At 39.6% G+C, this 19,357-nt stretch overlaps 1 protein-coding gene across 1 annotated transcript; it reads right to left on the bottom strand.

The window, feature by feature from the left end:
- Positions 1–7,652: 7,652 nt before the first annotated feature.
- On the bottom strand, positions 7,653–13,690 carry LOC140243938 (uncharacterized). Its single transcript, XM_072323608.1, has 3 exons — positions 13,475–13,690; positions 9,766–9,816; positions 7,653–8,246 (listed from the first exon to the last, which is right to left on the bottom strand). Exons 1-3 carry the CDS (start codon positions 13,681–13,683, stop codon positions 7,688–7,690), a joined length of 819 nt encoding a protein of 272 aa, XP_072179709.1. The 5' UTR covers positions 13,684–13,690; the 3' UTR covers positions 7,653–7,687.
- Positions 13,691–19,357: the final 5,667 nt, after the last annotated feature.

Genomic DNA, 19,357 nt, shown 5'->3' with positions numbered 1-19,357 from the left:
AAATATGCTGGTGCCATGACAATGCATTAAATGATGATAACAAAAAGTTGTCTTGCATATCTGCCTTTGATAGCAGCCATGCATGCCAAGTATGGGGTCAATTGCTCAATATATGAGAATACATTGTAGTTCAATCAACAAGATGTTGCAATTAACATATCAACTACTCAACCATCTGACTGCCCCAACAGCCCAGCCGCCAGACTGCCAGACCAACCTCAGTCTGATTTCTATACACCTCCATAATCACTATGTGTGGGTGGGGATATAATTAAGTCCACTGAGTATTGGTCATTGTTGTTCTTTAAGCACAAAGACAAGATATGGTATGAACTTTTACATGGACATATTACGATACAAGCCAAAACCACCACAGGCCTACCTATGTTACCATTGGGGAGAAAGGCAAACGCAAAGTGGAAGTGCTGCTATGGCAACTTGCTAGCATGTCTCAGCCATTACATGTGGTTTTCCCAGTAGGTCAAAACAGTTGACTTCCGTTATAATGAATAAAAAAAAAAAAAAAGAAGCAGATAATGCTGCGGCCTGAAATTTTACTTTGTTGTAACCGGAACTTCATTATAACCATGTTCGCTATTATGGGAGTGCACTTGCAGTGCATTGTATGTCTTGACAATGTGACATGACAGTTCTTAACAATACATGAATGGTAAACAAAACAAAACAAAAATGAAATGACTTGTTTGAAAGTTTGGCACAACCACAAAGGTGATGAGTGTTAACATTCCTTAAACCAGGTTGTGTTTCGATGGCTAAATTGCTCCGAGACCAAGCATTTAGGAATTTTAGCATTTTCACTTGATCACTGAGCCTTACCCTTAGCCCCCATGACCGAAAATTAAAAAATAACTGGTAATACATGTATCTGTTTTTTTAGTCAATACTTATGAGCTATTTGCAAAATACAGACAAAAGTTGTGACCGTTAAAGATTTTCACTTGACCTCTGACCGTATGGCCCAAATTTTCCCAACAAGATAAATTGTGAAGTACAGTAATACAAATGTACATGTCGATGTAACCAGTTTGAATAAGTGTATGCAATGAGTTGAAATCACCAAGGCAGCGAGAAAGTACATTACATGTAGTGTATATTGTCGTGTCAGCATTAAATAGAATTTAAGCGTTCTAACCTGACCTTTTACAAAATGACCATAAGAACTCCCAAGACGGCCATCATCAGGCAATACTGGCATAATAATCATGCTATAAAACTTCATAGAGCTACCCTGAGCCATTTCTGAGATCAATTGAACAAGAGACCTGAGGGTCAACATTGCGCTCACCAGGGTATTGCAAGTCCACCTTCCACAAATTCTTGCAGACTATTACAGTACCTTAATACCTGAGAATATTGCAAACTTAGGGCTGAGAGGGGGAGTGTAGTCATACTACTCTTTGCCTTTGATTTTTCTTTGGGCTGACTCTGTGACCACCTCTTTTTCCTCTTTCCCAGCTCTCTTTGTTCTTCCCGTAGAATTATTTGGATTCAAAAATCACAAGTCGATGACAGATGTGGTTTTAAAGGACAACCTCGTTCATCAGGCAGTGCTGAGCATCTAACACTGAAACGGTTCATCCCTTGTGCGCTGTCCCATGTTGCCTTTAAAGTTACCAGTCTGGCTGAATCCTTGTCCACACACCTTGCAACAATACTCTTCACAAGCTGTACTAGGACCTCATGTGCTGCTGATCAATTAAGCTTTGCTGAAGGAGAAAAGTTCTGGTCACAGAGCTTTCATGGGAAACTCTGAATGTAACTGACTATGTGATACTCTGACGTGCCTAGCCACATCTTTATAGGACTTTCCACAAATCTCACAGAGACAATATCTTGGTTTCAACTCATCCATGCCTTTAGCTTCACAATTGGCAAGATGATTCCTAAACTGTTTGAAAGTCGAAAACCTGTGATTGCAATACTCACAATGTACACCTGTTCCATGTGTTTTTGCATGTGCGCACATCAGAGTGACAGGGAAGTATATCTTGCAGATCCCACACTCACAAAATATGTCACTCCAGCCGTCCATCCAGCAAATGATGTCAATGTTCTGGTCCAGATAAAAACTCTTGGGCTCATCCTTCACTTGAGACTCTACATTTGCCACATTTTTGCTCCCATTTCCTGTTCCTAAACCTTCCTCCTTGTCATGCATCCGAACATCTGTCCTTCTCTCTTCATCGTCCTCCTGGTCAATCAGTTTCCTCTCTGGATATCCTTGTTTTCTCTCTCTGTCACTGGCTTCCATTTCTTCCTCTATGCTCCACAACACTGCTTCACTTATCGCACCACAATGTTCATCGATTGACCCACTCGAGACAGTTGTTGCCTCACATGAGCAATTCTTGTTCAGTGAAGATCCACTGTCTTTATGGCAACCTTTTTGGACTCTTCCATCATCTTTCCTCTGACTTTGTTCTCTATGGATAGTCCCTACGGTGCCCACTTCTGCAGGATGGATGTTGTCAGGTTGACCCTCCCAAGAAAGATGACTACAGTCTCCTTCCCCTTCGTCCATTCTTGTCATCATCCTTCCCTGTTCAGTCCTCTTTTCTGATACCCTTGTTGGCATTCTTGTGCTCCTTTCAATTGCTACAGGTGACTGCTGACATTCACTGAAATCTTTTGGCTTCTCCAGGCACTTACGTCTCTTCAGCTCTGCTTTCGGGTTGTACCTTCTCTTCCGGAGCTCTTCCTTGTACCTCTCCAGGACCTGTGGTGTCTTCTTCTTCTCTAGCAGCTGCAGCAGCTCACTCCTGAACACCTTCCCTTCTGCCTCATGATTACGGCCCATGTGTTTGTCAAATTTCTGTACAGATGAGAACAACGCCTGACAAATGGTACACCTAAAACACTTTGGCAGATTCATACACTCCTTCAGGTAGTTCTTCAGCCATCCTTGTCCCCTGCACAAAGAATTAACAACAGAGAAGAAAACAACACAATCACAGATGAATCCAGAAAAAAACTAGAAATGTCGCTATGGCGACTGATGCCTCCGCCATAATGCATGGTTCTCCCAATAGGTGTATAGTACAATGTCTTCACAATGTGTGATGACAGTTACACATAACTGGCAAAATATTGAAGTGACACCACAGGTTTGTCAGAAATATCTTGAATGTTCACTTTCCTTGAACCAGGTTTGCATTATTGTCTATGAAAGAGTTCAGGTACATGTATTTGGGGAATTGAGGATTTTTACTTAACTTCTGAGTGACCCTTTTATAAGTTTATGCATTGAGTAATTTCAAAGGTATGAAGAAAGAGTGTAATAACAGTGCAAAGTAGATTTTTTTTTTTTTTTGCATTAAAACCTTGCTTTGACCCTTAACCTTTGACCTTCTGGCAGGAAATTTCCAAGAGAATCTCCATTAGGTAATACATGTACATATTGTATATTGAATTTTAAAAATAATAATGCAATCATTGCATATATACTAGTATATGAAGGAAATAGTAAATATTGAGGAGTTGACCTTGACCTTTGACCCCCTGACTATTGACCCATGACCCCTATATTCCCTAGATAATCCCTGCCAGTCAGTACATGCGTATGTACCAAGTTCCATGAAGATACATTGAACCATTTGTGAGAAAAGTGAAATTGTAAATTTTCACCTAGCCTTTGACCTTTTGACCTTTGACCTTATGACATGAAACTCTCTCTGGAGAATCTTTATGCAGTAGTACATGGTCTACACTAAGTTTCAAGAAAATACCTTTGGGCATGGTATGGATATGGGGGGAAATAGCAACATTTTTAGCATTTGACCTTGACCTTTTGACATTTGACCTCTTGCCACTGTCACTATAATCTACTCAACTAATCGCCCCATCATACATCATCCTTGGACCAAGTTTGGGGAAAGCTGCTCCATCCAGTTTTGAGTTATCACATAAACAGATAAATTTTAGGATTTGACCTTGATCTTTGACCTTTGACCTCTGTCCGATTTCACTAAAAAATCAATCAAGTAATTGTCCCACCATACATTATCCTCGGACAAACTTTGGTGAAATGTGCGTGATCCAGTCTCGAGTTATCGCGTAAACAGATACAATTTCATGATTTGACCTTGACCTTTGACCTTTGGTCAATTTCACCCAAAATCTAATCAAGTAATTGCCCATCATACTTAATACTTGGACCAAGTTTGGTAAAATTCCAGTGAATATTACTCAAGTTATCGCATGATAAACGAATGCTGACGGACACAGACGTACGGACGGACGGACGGACAACCCGAAAACATAATGCCTCCAGCACCACTTCGTGGCGGAGGCATAAAAAATGGAAAGTACAAATCATTTGCACTATGTAGGTGAAGACTAGAAATTTTGCTGTGGTGGCTGGTATGCCTCCGCCATAATGCACGGTTCTCCTAATAGGTCTATAGTACAACGTCTTGACAATGTGTGATAGCAGTTTCACATAAATGGCAAAATATTAAAATGACAGGTTTGTCACAAATGTGTTGACTTTGCACTTTCCTTGAACTAGATTTAAATTGGATGAATGGCTTTGTCCAAGAGTGCTGGTATTTGGGGATTTGACTACTTGACTTTTGACCCTTTTATAAGTTTATGCATTGAGTAATTTTCAAGGTATGGAGAAAAGGTATAAGTTCAGTATTCTTGATACTGTAGTAAAGTTTTAGAATTTTAACCAAGCTTTTGACCCTTGATCTTTGACCCTATGACCCTAAAATTCCCAAGAGAGTCACCGTCAGGTAGAACTTGCATGAATATGTACTAAATTCAATGGTGATACCTTGAGTCACTTTCGAGATATGAAGAAGTGGAATTTAGCACTTTCACTTTTAATCTACCTTTGACCTTCTGACTGGTATCCTGGCAAGAACCTTCCCTGAGGATCTCTGTTCTCAAAGGGAAAACATGTACATGCATCTGCTTTAAGTTTCAAGAAAAATCCTGCAGGCATTGCATCAATATGAGGGAAATAGTGAAATTTTGAGGAGTTGAATTTGACCTTTAACCCATGACCTTTGACCCATGACCCCCAAATTCCCTAGATAATCACGATAGCAATGCCTTGTCGGGTACACAACATAAAATGTGTCTTGAACAAAATACACCTACAGATCATGATACATACCAAATTTGAAATAAATTGCTTAAATACTCTGGAAGTAGGTCACTCCACAAGGTTTTGGGGGAAATTGTGGTTACCATGGCAACGTTTTCTTATGACAAACATGAAAAATATGTTTTGCACATCTACACCTCAATGACATCATGTACACTAAATTTGAGTTCAAGTGCTTCGAAATCAAGGAAGCAATTCACTCCACAAGATTCAAGAAAAAATGCCGTTACCATGGCAACGCCTTGTTGGGTACAAACATAATGGCCCGAATTCACGAAGGTGGTACAAACAAAACCATGGTTTAAACCATGGACAAAAACCATGGAGTGCCAAGTGTCGCATGGAATATTTCATCACGAAATCAGTAATTTCGTCGATGAAATTATTATTTTGTAACAAAATGACAACATTTTGTAACTAAATGAACATTTCGTCCACGGAATGATAATTTCGTTAACGAAACCTGTCATTTTATCGACGAAATGACCAATTTCATAACGAAATATTCCGTGCGACACTTGGCGCTCCATGGTTTTTGTCCACTGTTTAAACCATGGTTTTGTTTGTACCACCTTCGTGAATTCGGGCCAATGTGTGTATTGCATAACTACACTTATAGATCAAGAATCATCATCATACATACCAAATTTGAAATAAATTGCTCAAATATTGTGGAAGTACATACAGCTGTATGTGTTTTCACTCCACAAGGTTTTGGGAAAATTGTGGTTACAATGGCAATGCTTTCTCCGACAAACACAAAAAATGTGTTGCACATCTACACCTCAAAGTCAATGTATCATAGCCTAAGTTTCATCAAAATTGCTTTAAAACTGTAGAAGTTTGTGATGCACGATTTGCAACGGACAGCCCGACCGCCTGACCGACCCCCCCCCCCCCCCCCCCGACTGCCCATACACTGATTCCTATACACTTTGTGTACCTTGTATGCAGGGGTACATAAAAACCACATGAAAACACAAAATATATATTTTTAATATGCCAAGGTCAAGTTTGCACATCTATGTAATAAAGCAGTCACATGAGCCATGTCTCAAGCAAAAGGCTAACCTGAATCCATAGTATTTTTGTACTATTTTCATTTAAAATGTGCTGTTGCCATGGCAACACATCGTTCAACAATGACAGAAGATGAAGCTTGCACATCTATGTACTAAAGCGGTCACATGTGCCAACTTTTAGCCCAAATGCTCAGCCTGATAAAGTTAGGTGAACTGATAGTACTTTTAATTTATATTCAAAATGAGGTGTTGCTATGCAACTATTTGTAATTTCTCAACAATTTCTTAAACTAAATATTACAATGATCACTGCATATGTGCCAACGGAACTGAGAGAGTGGTCCATCCACAACATTTTATGCGATTTTTATGAAAATATGCATTGCCATGGCCTGGGCCAGCAATGCATTATACACTAACGTGATATGAAAAAAGGTGTTTTTCATATCCACCTATGATGCTGGCCATGTATGCTAAATTTGGGGTCAATTGCTCAAAAATGGAGGAAGTTAGATTAATCCAAATATTTTGTATGACTGGTATAAAAACAGCTCTTGCTATGACAACAGATTTCTTAACACTCAAGAAAAAGGAGTCCTGCACAATTACACGTAACATTGATTGACTGCACATACGAATGTGCAAAATTTCAGCTCCACTGCTTTAAAACTGAGAGTACATGTAGTTCGATCCAGAACATTTTGTGATTGTTATGAAACTTTGTTGTTGTCAAGGCAATGCGAAGAAAATGGTATCTGTGCACACTAACCCATTTTTTCTACTGGTCTGACCTGTCTCGAACCAGTATGTACCCAGTTTTTCATGTTTTAGTGGTCCATTCCTGAAAAGGTTATTAGTCTGATAGTCTGACAGTGATTTTTACTGGTCAGGGACTGTCAGACCAGTGTTAGTGTGCTGCGCTGGTCTAGAACATCTACCTATGATAGCAGTCACATATTATGTAGAATTTGAGATCAATTGCTCAAGTTGAGCCATGACATTTTGCATGATTTTTATAAAATTTGCTGTTACCATGGCAATGCATAACTCTATACAAACGAAAGAGGTTATCTTGCACATCTATGATAGCAGATACATCAGCCAAATGTTAGGTAAACAGCTAAAAAATGAGAGCAGTTCGAGCCACAAGATTTTGAGACAGGAAACCCACTGACTGACCGATCAACCAGCCGACCTCAGAGTGATTCCTATACCCTCATACACACTATGTGTGGGCTGGGGTATAATAAGAAATCAAAACTCTTCAGATTTAGGGTTTTAAATCAAGAGAGGCCTAACTGGTTGATATCAGAACAAGATAAAACACTTTTTTAACATTTCCTCCTTTCCTCTTTTTTTTCTTTTTTTTTCCTTCAGGCGAGTAGGTTTTCTTTCTGGCATGTAAAACCATGAAAAGTCAGAAGTATAGAATAAATTTAGTGTTGAGATCTCAGATGTCAAAACATATAATTACTTCATGTTACATAATACATACCATCACACAAAGATCAGAGATATAAATAATGTATGTTCACCTGAGTGCCTTCTTCCTCTTGAAAGGTTCTTCACCTTCATTAGTATCCTTTTCAGCAGCTGGAGATGAAAGGTAATCAAGGTCTTTGGAATCATATTGCTCTTCTGGTTCTGACTCCAACCACTCCTCCTCCTTCTCTTCCTCCTCCTCCTCTTTTTGCTTTTTCTCCTCTTGCTTCTCAATCTCCATTTTCTTGCATCCTGACCTTTCCTCATCAGCTTCAGCTCTCACCTCACAGATACTGGCACCCCTAACTGTCACATCAGGCCCTGATTCAAATCTTATGGCGAGGGTAATGCGTTTGCGGATTAATGTGGATGCATCTCGCTTCCTATTTTTGTTGCCTGGGTGTGTGAGTGTGTCTGCCAAATCATTTTGAGGTGTTACCCTTGCTCGTTTTCCTTTGATGCGTGTTGGCTTCCATCTTTTGTGCTTTTCTTGTCTTCGTTCTTGTCCGTCTGTAGGAATATCTGCCAATTCAACAGGATGAAATATGGCGACTGTCCTGTCACCCCAGTCAGATGCTAAATTAAGCTGACATCGCTCTGAGTGTGCTCTGAAAGAATGATGTGAAAAACAAATGTCACAAATGAGAGTTCTCTGCTCTTTGAATCTACCCCATTCTCTCTCTTGTGTCTCTTCATGTATGTCATTTATAATACAATGTGCTTGCAAATACAGAATAAAACAATACAGCTGAAAAAGCATGAAGAGTGATTGCACACTCTTAAAATTATTATTCAAGAATGCATTGGAATTATAATTCCCCCCACCTCCCGGCCTTGAGATGGCAAAACAATGTGTAGCTGTATGTCTAAGAGTCATGAAAATTAACTTAGTCACACATTTCACCTTATTTTAGAATAATCTACCTCTTGACCAAATCTTGAAATCAGAACCCATTCCGTTACTGAGATACATTTTTGTATGGTGCTCCCTTCTACTGGAAATTTTCAAAATTTTGCTGGCAAAACAATGTGAGCGGCGATATGCATGCTCCTGCTCAACACACGACAGGTATGGACTTGGCAAACCAATGATATACATGTACATGCGATACATTGTTTTGCCATCTCCGTGTTTACACAGTAATAGACTGCGCCCTACATAATACATCATACGCGTGGACAAAAACCTTGGAGCGCCAAGTGTCACAAGAAATATTTGTTACGAAATCAGTCATTTCGTCGATGAAATTGTTATTTTGTGAGGAAATGACAACATTTTGTAATTAAATGAACATTTCTTCAACGAAATGATAATTTCATTAACGAAATGGTCATTTTGTAGACGAAATGACCAATTTCATAACAAAATATTCTAGGTGGCACTTGGCGCTCCATGGTTTTTGTCTATGGTTTGAACCAAGGTTTCATTTGTACCACCTTCGTGAATTCGGGCCAAAAGGTTTAGTGAGATCAATTTGCATGCTCTGTATTACTGATAGTGTTGGTCCTTCTATGGTATTAAGATACATATGAAGTGTTGAACGGGGAAAAAAAAAAAGAAGAGCTGTAGGTTTGTGAAACTTCAAATTTGCTTTACTGGAAATGAGCTTGGACTTACAATACAAAATTTGCCAGCTCAAGGGCGGCCCCCTCCCCGAGCCCCAGTAATTTTTGGTGATGTAGTATCACTCTCGAGACATGTACCCTATTCTTGTCATGGATGCATGCACGCAACATAAATTTGGCAAGTATGGGGGAGGGGGCATCAGGACGGAATTCTTGCTCTATTAATCTTATCATAAGTGAAAAGAGAGAGAGAGAAAAAAAAAGTAGCTAATTCTATAGACTGATGACTGCCTTTGGCTGTAAAAGCAACTATTTTAGACATTCTAACAGTTTGAGTTGATACATGATAAAAATATCAATGCTGAATCAACCAGATTTCACCATTACCGGTACCTTTCATAGTGAAAGAGATATCACATGATACCAGATACCAACTTGAATAACCAAGGTTCTTGCTTAGTAAATACTTTTATACACAAACAACTGCAACAGCTTCACAAACCAAAGTAGATTCTAGAATATCGGCTTTGAATGTTTACAACGGGACAGTCAAGTACTCACTCATTCTGTTGTCGTGCCCCTCCTGGTGTGGACGCTGACACCTGTCGGTATCTACATGTAACATAAAACGAAGGAGAAAAGGAGTCCTTGATGGATCATCTGTGTTGCATTCATGGCAAATCCCTTTTAAACGTGGTGCATAATATTAAACTAATCACAGGTCGAAAAATGCTTGCTCGAATTGGGCAAGCAAAAAGTTTTGATGCCACCTTTTTTTTTTACTTATTCCCCCAACAAACCCATGTAGCAGATTCAACCATACAGAAGCCCATTTGAAGTTAATGGCTGTTTAGTGATCAATGCAACACACTTTTTCACAACTTCCCAACACTTAGACCTACATTTTTTTTTTTTTTTTTGTTCGCTACATGAATAAGCCCCAATGCAATGTAATGGCAACACTTGATCGAACAAAGAGTTTACGCAACTCCATTGTGTTATAAAGCATGCAAATTAATGTGTGCTATTTATTGAAATGATTGTGTTTCAATAAGCCCTTGGCTTACAGTTTCTTTCTCATTTCCCCATAAGTTATATTTTTGGACTTTATTTTCGGGCAAGTAAAATTAATATTTGGCCATGTGAAAGTCTGCTTGCTCGAACAGGCAAGTGGTTAAATAATGTTCTGCAGCACTCCGATTATGTACGAGAGAGGATGAAATTTTGTATATTTTATGTGAAAAATCATCTGGAAAAAAGTGATTTGATCACTACCTTGGCCTCATATCAAGCCACCCCACTTCAAGGCTGCCACAGTGGCAAGTCACAAAACTTCATGCTACGTAAAAGGCCGTTGGCTCCAATTCACAAAATTTTTAAGCCGCTAATTTATCTTAATGTTTTACAGTAGAACCCCAGCGCTTGGCGCTGTAACTAGTACATGTTTGGGTCGTCGCTGGTGCGGTTGGTTTTTAAAGGGAAGATAAACCCCAAGAACAATGTGGATTGAGTGAAAGCAGCAACATTAGTAGAACACATCAGTGAAAGTTTGAAGAAAATCGGACAATCGATGCAAAAGTTATGAATTTTTAAAGTTTTGATGTTGGAACCGCTGGATGAGGAGACTACTAGAGGTTATGACGTATGAGTGGACAACAATACCAAGAAAATATAAAGAAAATTCTGCAAAAATCCATTTTTCATGAAAATTACAAATTCCATCAACTTGATATTGATATATATGTTAAGGGTAGCAATTATTCCCCCTGCTTTCTGAAAGCGGTTGGTCCATTGTTTTTTCATAATTCTAGAAAAGTGAATTTTTGTTGAATTTCCTTTATATTTTCTTCGTATTGTTGTCCACTCATACGTCATATCCTCTAGTAGTCTCCTCATCCAGCGGTTCCTACACCAAAACTTTAAAAATTCATAACTTTTGCATCGATTGTCCGATTTTCCTCAAACTTTCACTGATGTGTTCTACTAACGTTGCTGCTTTCACTCAATCCACATTGTTCTTTGGGTTTACCTTCCCTTTAATACAGTAGTCGACCAGTACAGAGCTACCGAAGTCTCATGCATTGTGAGTGAGACTCAAGCATTTAGGGTCTGTCTCACGATCTCACGCATGACACCCATTTTTCTCACGCATTGGGATAGGAGCATAGCTTAAAGGATTAAAGTGAGAGTTGCAATTGAAGGCATATTTCCCTTTTGTTTTTCAAAATAAGTAAAAAATAGTCACTTACGTATGCACCAGCTTGCACCATTAGAGGGTGTGTACAGTTTTGGTTGTGGTGAGGATTTAACTAGCTTTTAATGTTTTGCAAGATATTCATGCAGATACCACTCTCTATGACTCTCGTATGAGATGTCAAAGCGCAGGCATGCAATTCTAACTAAGGGGTATCAAAAGTCTATTTCATGAAAATCAGTTTTGAAATGGCTGAGATATCCAAAAACAAGAATAAACAAAGAGATCCTAATAAAAGGCGTGGCCTGTCGTCTTTTATTATTATCACTTTTTTGGATAGCATGTACCTATCTCAGCCATTTGAAAACCAATTTTCATCAAATAAACATTGAATCCTTCTTGAAATTACATGCTCTTTCATATTTCAATCAAGGTTTCTCACTTCGGAATGTTCAAAACATGAATCCCCACCTCAACCAGTATGCCTACTGTAGGCCTATGATACGCTATAGATATCCCATAAACGTTAATAGTCCCTTTAAGAGCTAAAAATTGAAAAACCTCCCTACCGTCAGCATGGTGGGAGGGCGGGCAGACATCCCCTCCCACACCCTCCTCTCGGCCCTCGCTCAGTCGCTTCGCTCTCTCTCATGAAAAAGTCATGAAAATTTCACTCATGAAAATGTTTTGAACTTGGCATCTATTGTCAGTAGATAGCTGATGCTACAACAAAATGGACGCAATGGGAGTATTGGTGAAGTTGATGATTTCATTTATTGACATAGGTCCTATAGAACGGTCTATTCAGAAATAAAAGATATAACGTTAGAGTAAAAGTCCCAATTTTCGGACACTAGAAAAGCTGTTTTGCAATATTTGCTCAACTCAAAATTAATACTCTACAAAATTACATGTATATCTATAATAATGTGGTAAATGGAAATGCGGTCTGTTATTGTTGAGTCTAAGCGGTGAGGCGCGTTGTGTCCATGCCAATGGTCAGTGTGCGTGTGGTTGGTTGGCATGGGCACAACGCAACTTTTATTTTCATGGGATAAGATGACGCAGATTTAATTGATTCTTGACTTTGACTTTAGTTACTTGTGAGACAAATGGACACGGACATAGTCTCTGCGAACTTGATGTCGAATAATCAAAATAGAATTTTTATTCTGCATAGACGCAGTACGACATGTACGCATGAGGATAATACAGAGTTTGACTAATATTGTATCGGCAGACTGCTGACTGCAGAGGACTGTTTGATTTCTGCAATAAATCCATGCAACGTCAATTCATATGAATTGGAGACTGTCGGTGTCATCATTACCCCGGCTTACAACAACAATGTATGTTGAATATATCAACCTGCTTTTTCCCAATATTGATTGGGAAAAAGATCATAAAATTTCACAGAATCCCCAAATATTATCACCTTGTCAATTCCCCAAAATTCGGACAGCCTCTCCAAAATTCGGACACGCGCGCAATGTCACTACGCATAAGGCCGCTGAAAAAAATCCGCGCGCATCATACCTTGTTTGCGCAAGGTTGCATCGCGGATGTTGCGGCGCCCGTTCGTGTCCGAATTTTGGGGACTCTGCACTTGCATTCAGCCCCTGCATTTATTCACTGCATTGGCACGTACGGAGATTTTGTTTTTCTTGTGTGTTTTGAGGATACCATCACACTCTAAGCTTGCGATAAATGACAAATCTCGCAACAGAACGGCGTAATTTTTCAATTTTTAGCGCTTTTTCGGCGACCCCGATTTTTTACACGGGACCTAATTCGCGCGCGCTTTGGAAAAGTTGCGGCGATTCTGCGTTTTTGACGGCAAAATTTGGGATTTTAAATGGAATTTTTGGAGGTGACTCGGGCACTTTCCTGTGGTGAACGAGTGTGCCAGTGTTATGTGAAACGATGTGATATGGGTTAGTATGCGTGTGTTGTGACAGTAGAATTTACTGCTGGCTTGTGATAAGTGGTAGGCCTAAGTGTCCGGATTTTGGATGCTCTTACTCTCTAGAGTCTGGCCACGACAGCATAAATGTAATAAAGTATCTTGCTACTCACGTCGAAATAAGCAGGGCTATGACATCTCCGTTGCTTGATATGCCATTTTCTTGACCGATAGCCTGCAGTTCTTGCACAATCTCCCGAGAAACAGAAATTACCGAACTTCTTGCTCGATATCTCTTCTGCCTTTCTTTCGATTTTATTCTCTGTTGTAATGACGGGACACGGGGCTTCCTCTTCTTGCCCGTGCTTTCCTCCGCCTTCATCCATTCTTGAAATAGACCTTATGCATTGACGTCATCACTCGCTTGACAACCTCTCGCGACGCCATCTTAGAGGGCAAGCGAAGTCCTTGACACCGCAGAGGCGTCAGCTAGTTATGTGCTTTTCCTATGCGCGCTAGCGGCGATCGCCTCACTCGCCGCCAGTCCCCAGGCTAGTGGCAGGTTTTTTTTTACCATCAAACAAGTTTGACATGACATGACACATTATGCAGCAATATTTGGGTAATTTTCTCACATTGTGCAATCGAAATACTCACAGTAACTACAGAATTCCTAGGTTATATCGCAGAAATTTGTATCCATAGCGCAACATCGCCGTTCGCTGAATGTATGTCGCCATTTTGAATTTCATTAGCCAATCACATGCGAGGTACGTGTTTTAGTTAAAAACACGTAGAAATCTACCTCACATGTGATTGGCTAACGGATTCGTAGGTTGATGAGCTGTTACGACCGCTGGTAGTTGCATCTTTTTTCATGAAAATTGTGCCAAAATGTTGGATATATCATTGACCTGGTGAGTGCAATGCATACCTCAAATGTCGATTTTGCTATACAAGCTTGAATTTCCCGATCTAGGGCTGTAGATTACATGCAATAGAAAAGACAGTAAAAGAAACACCGATGTTGTGTGTAAATGCCCATTGCCTCGCGTGTAAAAGCACGCTCTAGCAACGCATCGCTTGCCCTCTGAGGGAGGGCGCCCTTCAGTTAGTAAGACCGTGTGACGTCATATGCATAAGGTCTATTCAGAACTAAAGCTTGTTTTATTCATATCTTGATTTCGTGATTCCGTGATTCATGCATGTGTGTACCGCTCACGACGACGACTAACTACACATCAAAGCGCAAGCATGGTATGCATGCAGTCGCTGCATAAATAGCAACAGTGCTTCGCACATTATTGTACAGCGTCTGGTGTCGGGCTAGCGCGGCGACTCGACAACGGCCGTCTTCAGTCGCAGCATGTCAGTCAGCATGAATGTAGCAATGAAAACACAGCTTATTGGTCGCGCGCATGGAGTGAGGTTGACAGATGGACAGGTGTGCATGTATGTACGGTATGTTCGAATGTCCGTATTGGATTTACATGTCGCCCTCTTGTGTTCACTATTCTCATAGCTAGCTCACGTAAGCTCACCCCTGGGGGTGTTTCATCTATAGTCAGCGCTGACAAGTTGCCAGTCTCTGGCAATTTCAGTGAAGTATGGTAGGGGTCCAACCCACCGGCCGGGTCCATAACGACCGACCGCGCATTATAATGGCATTGCGCGTACAGAAAGAAAATGTACGCATGGGACTACGCGCAACGGTGTTCGATTCTTCACTGGGCTACGCTACCGAGTAAAATGTGGCGAAAACAACTAAGTATTCCCTCTAAATTACCGAAATTTAGCAAAATCGAATAAGGTTTATCGTGTAACTACATATAACTATAGGCCTACCTTTGCTGACTCGTTGTTAGATGTAGAGTATCCTTCCGTAATAAATTTGACGATTTTGACCGCAAAATTGTCACCGCCGCTTGTACGATCGTGCACACACGTTACACATACACATGACATAAACATTTTGTCGCCCGCTACTATACGACCGTACGAGTTGATGCAGAAACGAGAAATGAATGTGAAAAAACAAACCGACTCATCTAATTTATTTCAATTACGATGAAAAGTTTCCTAATGAAAATCAAGTCAAATTCATCAAACAGTCCTTCAAAGTAATATCGAAGGATTCAAAATATATTCAAATATTATTGGGGAAAAAAATTACGACTAGAAAAAAACAGCAGCTTGTCAAAAAACGCGTTTAAGTACGCTTTATACGTATTGTCAATAGAGGGCGGGGTGGTCGGTCGATATGAGCCCGGCAACTGAGTGCGGAAAAAATGACACCCCACGCGTTCGAAGCCGCCATCTAGAGCGCGTACCTCAGATCGCATTTTCAGTGCGCGCTTGTGAATCCGGAGTATTTTCTCCACACGTGAGTAAAATTTCAGGCAAATTGTGAGATTTTTCACGTTTCTATTGATAGAAAAACGTTAGGTGTCCGATATTATGAACACCCAACCATACTTGGTTTTGATTGGCTGAGAAGCTTTGGTTACTGACTGTTACTATGGTAATTGTCCGAGACTGACAACTTGTCAGCGCTAATAACTTTCATGAAACGGTACTGGTTGAGGTGAGGATTTAGCTTTTAATGTTTTGCGAGATTGTTATATTCAGAAAACAGTATGAGAGATGTCAGAGCATATATTCTAACACCAGGGGGTATCAAAAGTTTATTTGATGGAATTCGGTTTTGAAATGGCTGAGATATCCAAAAACAGGTGAAACAAAGAGATCCTAATAAAAGGCGTGGCCTGTCGCCTTTTATTATTATCACTTTTTTTTGGGATATCTTTTGATAACTAATTTTCATCAAATAAATGTTGAATCATTAGAAGTACATGCGCTTTCATATTTCATAAGATATTTCTCATTATCTTCCTTAGGAATGTTAAACCTGAATCACCACATCAACCAGTACCGGTACTTATACAGTCCCTTTATAAAGAAGTGTGGTAAGCACTGTTGGGACACCCATCCCGCTTCATCATGAATATTTATCATCTACATGATGATTTTTACATTTCCTGGCAAAACTGAAAATTTTTTCCATGGCACTTGGCTTACTAGTATCTTACCTGGTACTGCCTGGGGGCATTTCATGAAGGAACTTGTCGGATAAAATATCTGACAAGTCAATTATATCCAACAAGTTCAGAGAAATCAGCCAATCAGACTAAAGAATTTCTCAAAACTTGTCGGATATAATTGACTCGTCAGATATTTTATCCGACAAGTTCCTTCATGAAATGCCCCCCAGCCTGATGAATATTCATGATGAAGCAGGAATGGTGCCCAAACAGTGCTTGCCTCTCAAGTGCGAGCGATGCAATTATAACCAAAGACGCTTAAAGGACAAGTTCACCTTCATATACATGTGGACTGACTGAATGCAACAATATTAGTAGAACACATTAGTGAAAGTTTGAGGAAAATCCGTCAAGCCGTTCAAAAGTTATGAATTTTCAAAGTATCTGCGCAATCACTGCTGGAAGAGAAGACTACTACCGTGTGTGATGTCACATACGTACAACGATGTAAAGAAAATAAAAAGATAATTTCACAAAATGTTACTTTTTTAATAAAGTGCATATTCTTGGACTTGTAACTGATGTATGTTACGGATAATATTATTATTCCCCTTTCCTTCTGAAAGAGAGAAGTCGAGTGTTCTTTTATGCGAGAAAAGTGAAAGTTGAATTTTCTTTATACTTTTTTATACCGCTATACTCATGTGACATCACAAGCTTTTTAGTATAGCAGTCTTCTCATCCAGCTGTGACTGAGCAGAAACTTCAAAAATTCATAACTTTTTTAACAGATTGTCTGACTCTCACTGATGTGTTCTACTAATATTGCTGCATTCTCTCAACCCACATGCTATGAAGGTGAACGTGTCCTTTAACTGACAGGAAAGTGGGTGCTAATCCTGTACAAAACAAATGGACAGCACTCGGTTCTCAAGCATATTTCACACATCAATCACCTGAGACGCGCCGTCTTTGACGTTGTTGTTTATCGAGTGTCTTTGATTGTTTTTAGACAATGTTGTGTTGCCAGATTTTTACCTCCGTGAAATATAATCCATATGACTTTAATATCTCTTTCTTCAATATAATCCCCTTAATCGAAAAAAAGCTAGGACTATATTTCAATCTTTTGAAGATAATAAAAATACCACTATCTTTGGAAATGAATGACGTTTCTGGGTGTACTGAGTTTGTACTTAGCTCTCTTTTGTATCGTCATGTAAGGTATGGGTAGCCATTTTGTTTTGGTTCCATTTTTACACGCACCTTCCTATCTTGTTACCTCTACAATGTGATCTTTGGTTTTAAAGTGTGTGCTCTAGTGTCTGGTAGATGAGGCGCGCAAATGCGCCACACAACTGAGGGTTTATTATGTAACAAAGGCTTTGACAGATTGGGAAATTGGGCGATTTTTCAGCTTGCATAAAATGATAATCTGTAGGCCTACGTATGAGTGGATGAAATCATTGATCTCTATGGAAGACCAAGATCATTGGTGGAAAGTACATGTAGCTGCTTGGCAGAGGTCTGCGCTCTCAAAGTGCTTTTCTACTTTTTTTACCTTTCCATATCTTTGGAGTTGTAAATTAGTCACGAGTAATGTGACTAATAGCACAGATTGGAGTTACCGTATAGGCTATTCATGAGGACATGATGGGCTATTTTTCATGGTGATTTTGGAGGATTATAGGCCTATAATTATGTGTAACATGTTATGTACAAACTTGCTGGAAACACTGGTTAAAAGATAAAGTAGACAATTTGAAGATGTATCGTAATGTCTATGGCGGCTTCCATTTAACAGTACACTTTGATACGTGGTGATTGACAATGCTTTAACGCGTTTTGGAGTAAACGCTTGTGAATGTAATATTGTGGTTAATATACATTGTATTGTCATGTACACTAGATGCCCCCTCCCCTCTTCTTCTTCTACCCTCTCAATCCACATCTTTTTGATAGATTGCTGATTGACTCAAAGCATCCATGTGGAAACAATACAGTAACAAGCTTATCCTAGCTTCTCCATGGCAGACACATGCACCTTACTAGAAAAAGAGGTTGATAGATTGCTGATTGACTCAAAGCATCCACAGCACATCAATCAAGGAAATTTTCATTCACTGTAGCCTTGCCTTGACATAAATCTTGAAACTATGTGATAATACATTTTCCTCATCACTTTGCCAGATCATAAAGAATGAAAATAAACAAACAATAAAATATGTGGTACAAGACAAATAAATCACTAACACAAAATTAAAATATATGTAATAACAGAGGTTTATTCCAACAGCTAAACTGATGAGTAGGAAATGCAATAATGACATCAGTTTATGCAATATTGTTTGTTTCATGCAGAATTTACCTGCCCCACCCAACAGCACAAATACATTGATTGCACCAGTGACAATTAAATCATGTACTGTAAATGGGAGCTCTGTATAATGCCTCAACAATGCAAGATTTTTCTGTCCAGTCCAAAACTACCTACTTTACACAAGAAAGCTCATAAATGATCTGTCAAGGCTCTTTCAATTGCAAATATAAAACTTAGCATTTCATTTCTTTCTTCTTCATTTATCTATAGCAGAAGTACAAGTATGAAATGACCACTAAAGTATAACTGGGTTTTGCAGGCCAGCAGTTGTGTAAACTCTGCATATGATCTAGAACAGTGTGTAAACGTTTTAAGGAAAGACTGGTACAGCCATGAAAAACAAGAGACCCGCGGGTCTAGCGCTCACCTGAGTATCGCAAGTTCACCTTTCACGCAGTCACTAATCTAAATTATTCACAGCTCTACTAAAATTTGACCAGGCTTCTCAAGTAGAAGATGAAAATGTACAATAAGGGCCGAAATTTTTAAAGATTCCTTCATTTGGGGGGATTGGGGGCCCCCTGGGGGCCTCTGGGTGGGGCATGGTGCCCATTTTGATAAATTGAGATCCTGACCCCCTAGGGATGCTACCTGCCAAGTTTGACGAAAATCCATCATGAGGTTTTCAGGAAGAA

Source organism: Diadema setosum, chromosome 20 (assembly GCF_964275005.1).
Source record: "Diadema setosum chromosome 20, eeDiaSeto1, whole genome shotgun sequence".
NCBI lineage: Eukaryota > Metazoa > Echinodermata > Echinoidea > Diadematoida > Diadematidae > Diadema > Diadema setosum.
Note: the sequence above shows the minus strand (reverse complement) of the source record. Positions and strands in the feature narration are given on the sequence as shown.

Coding starts and splice junctions, on each gene's coding strand:
- LOC140243938 (XM_072323608.1), bottom strand. CDS start 13,683: ATGAAGGCGGAGGAAAGCACGGGCAAGAAGAGGAAGCCCCGTGTCCCG. Junction 9,817..13,474: donor ATAGCCCTGCTTATTTCGAC/GTGAGTAGCAAG, acceptor TGTTACATGTAG/ATACCGACAGGTGTCAGCGT. Junction 8,247..9,765: donor GGGGCACGACAACAGAATGA/GTGAGTACTTGA, acceptor TCATTCTTTCAG/AGCACACTCAGAGCGATGTC.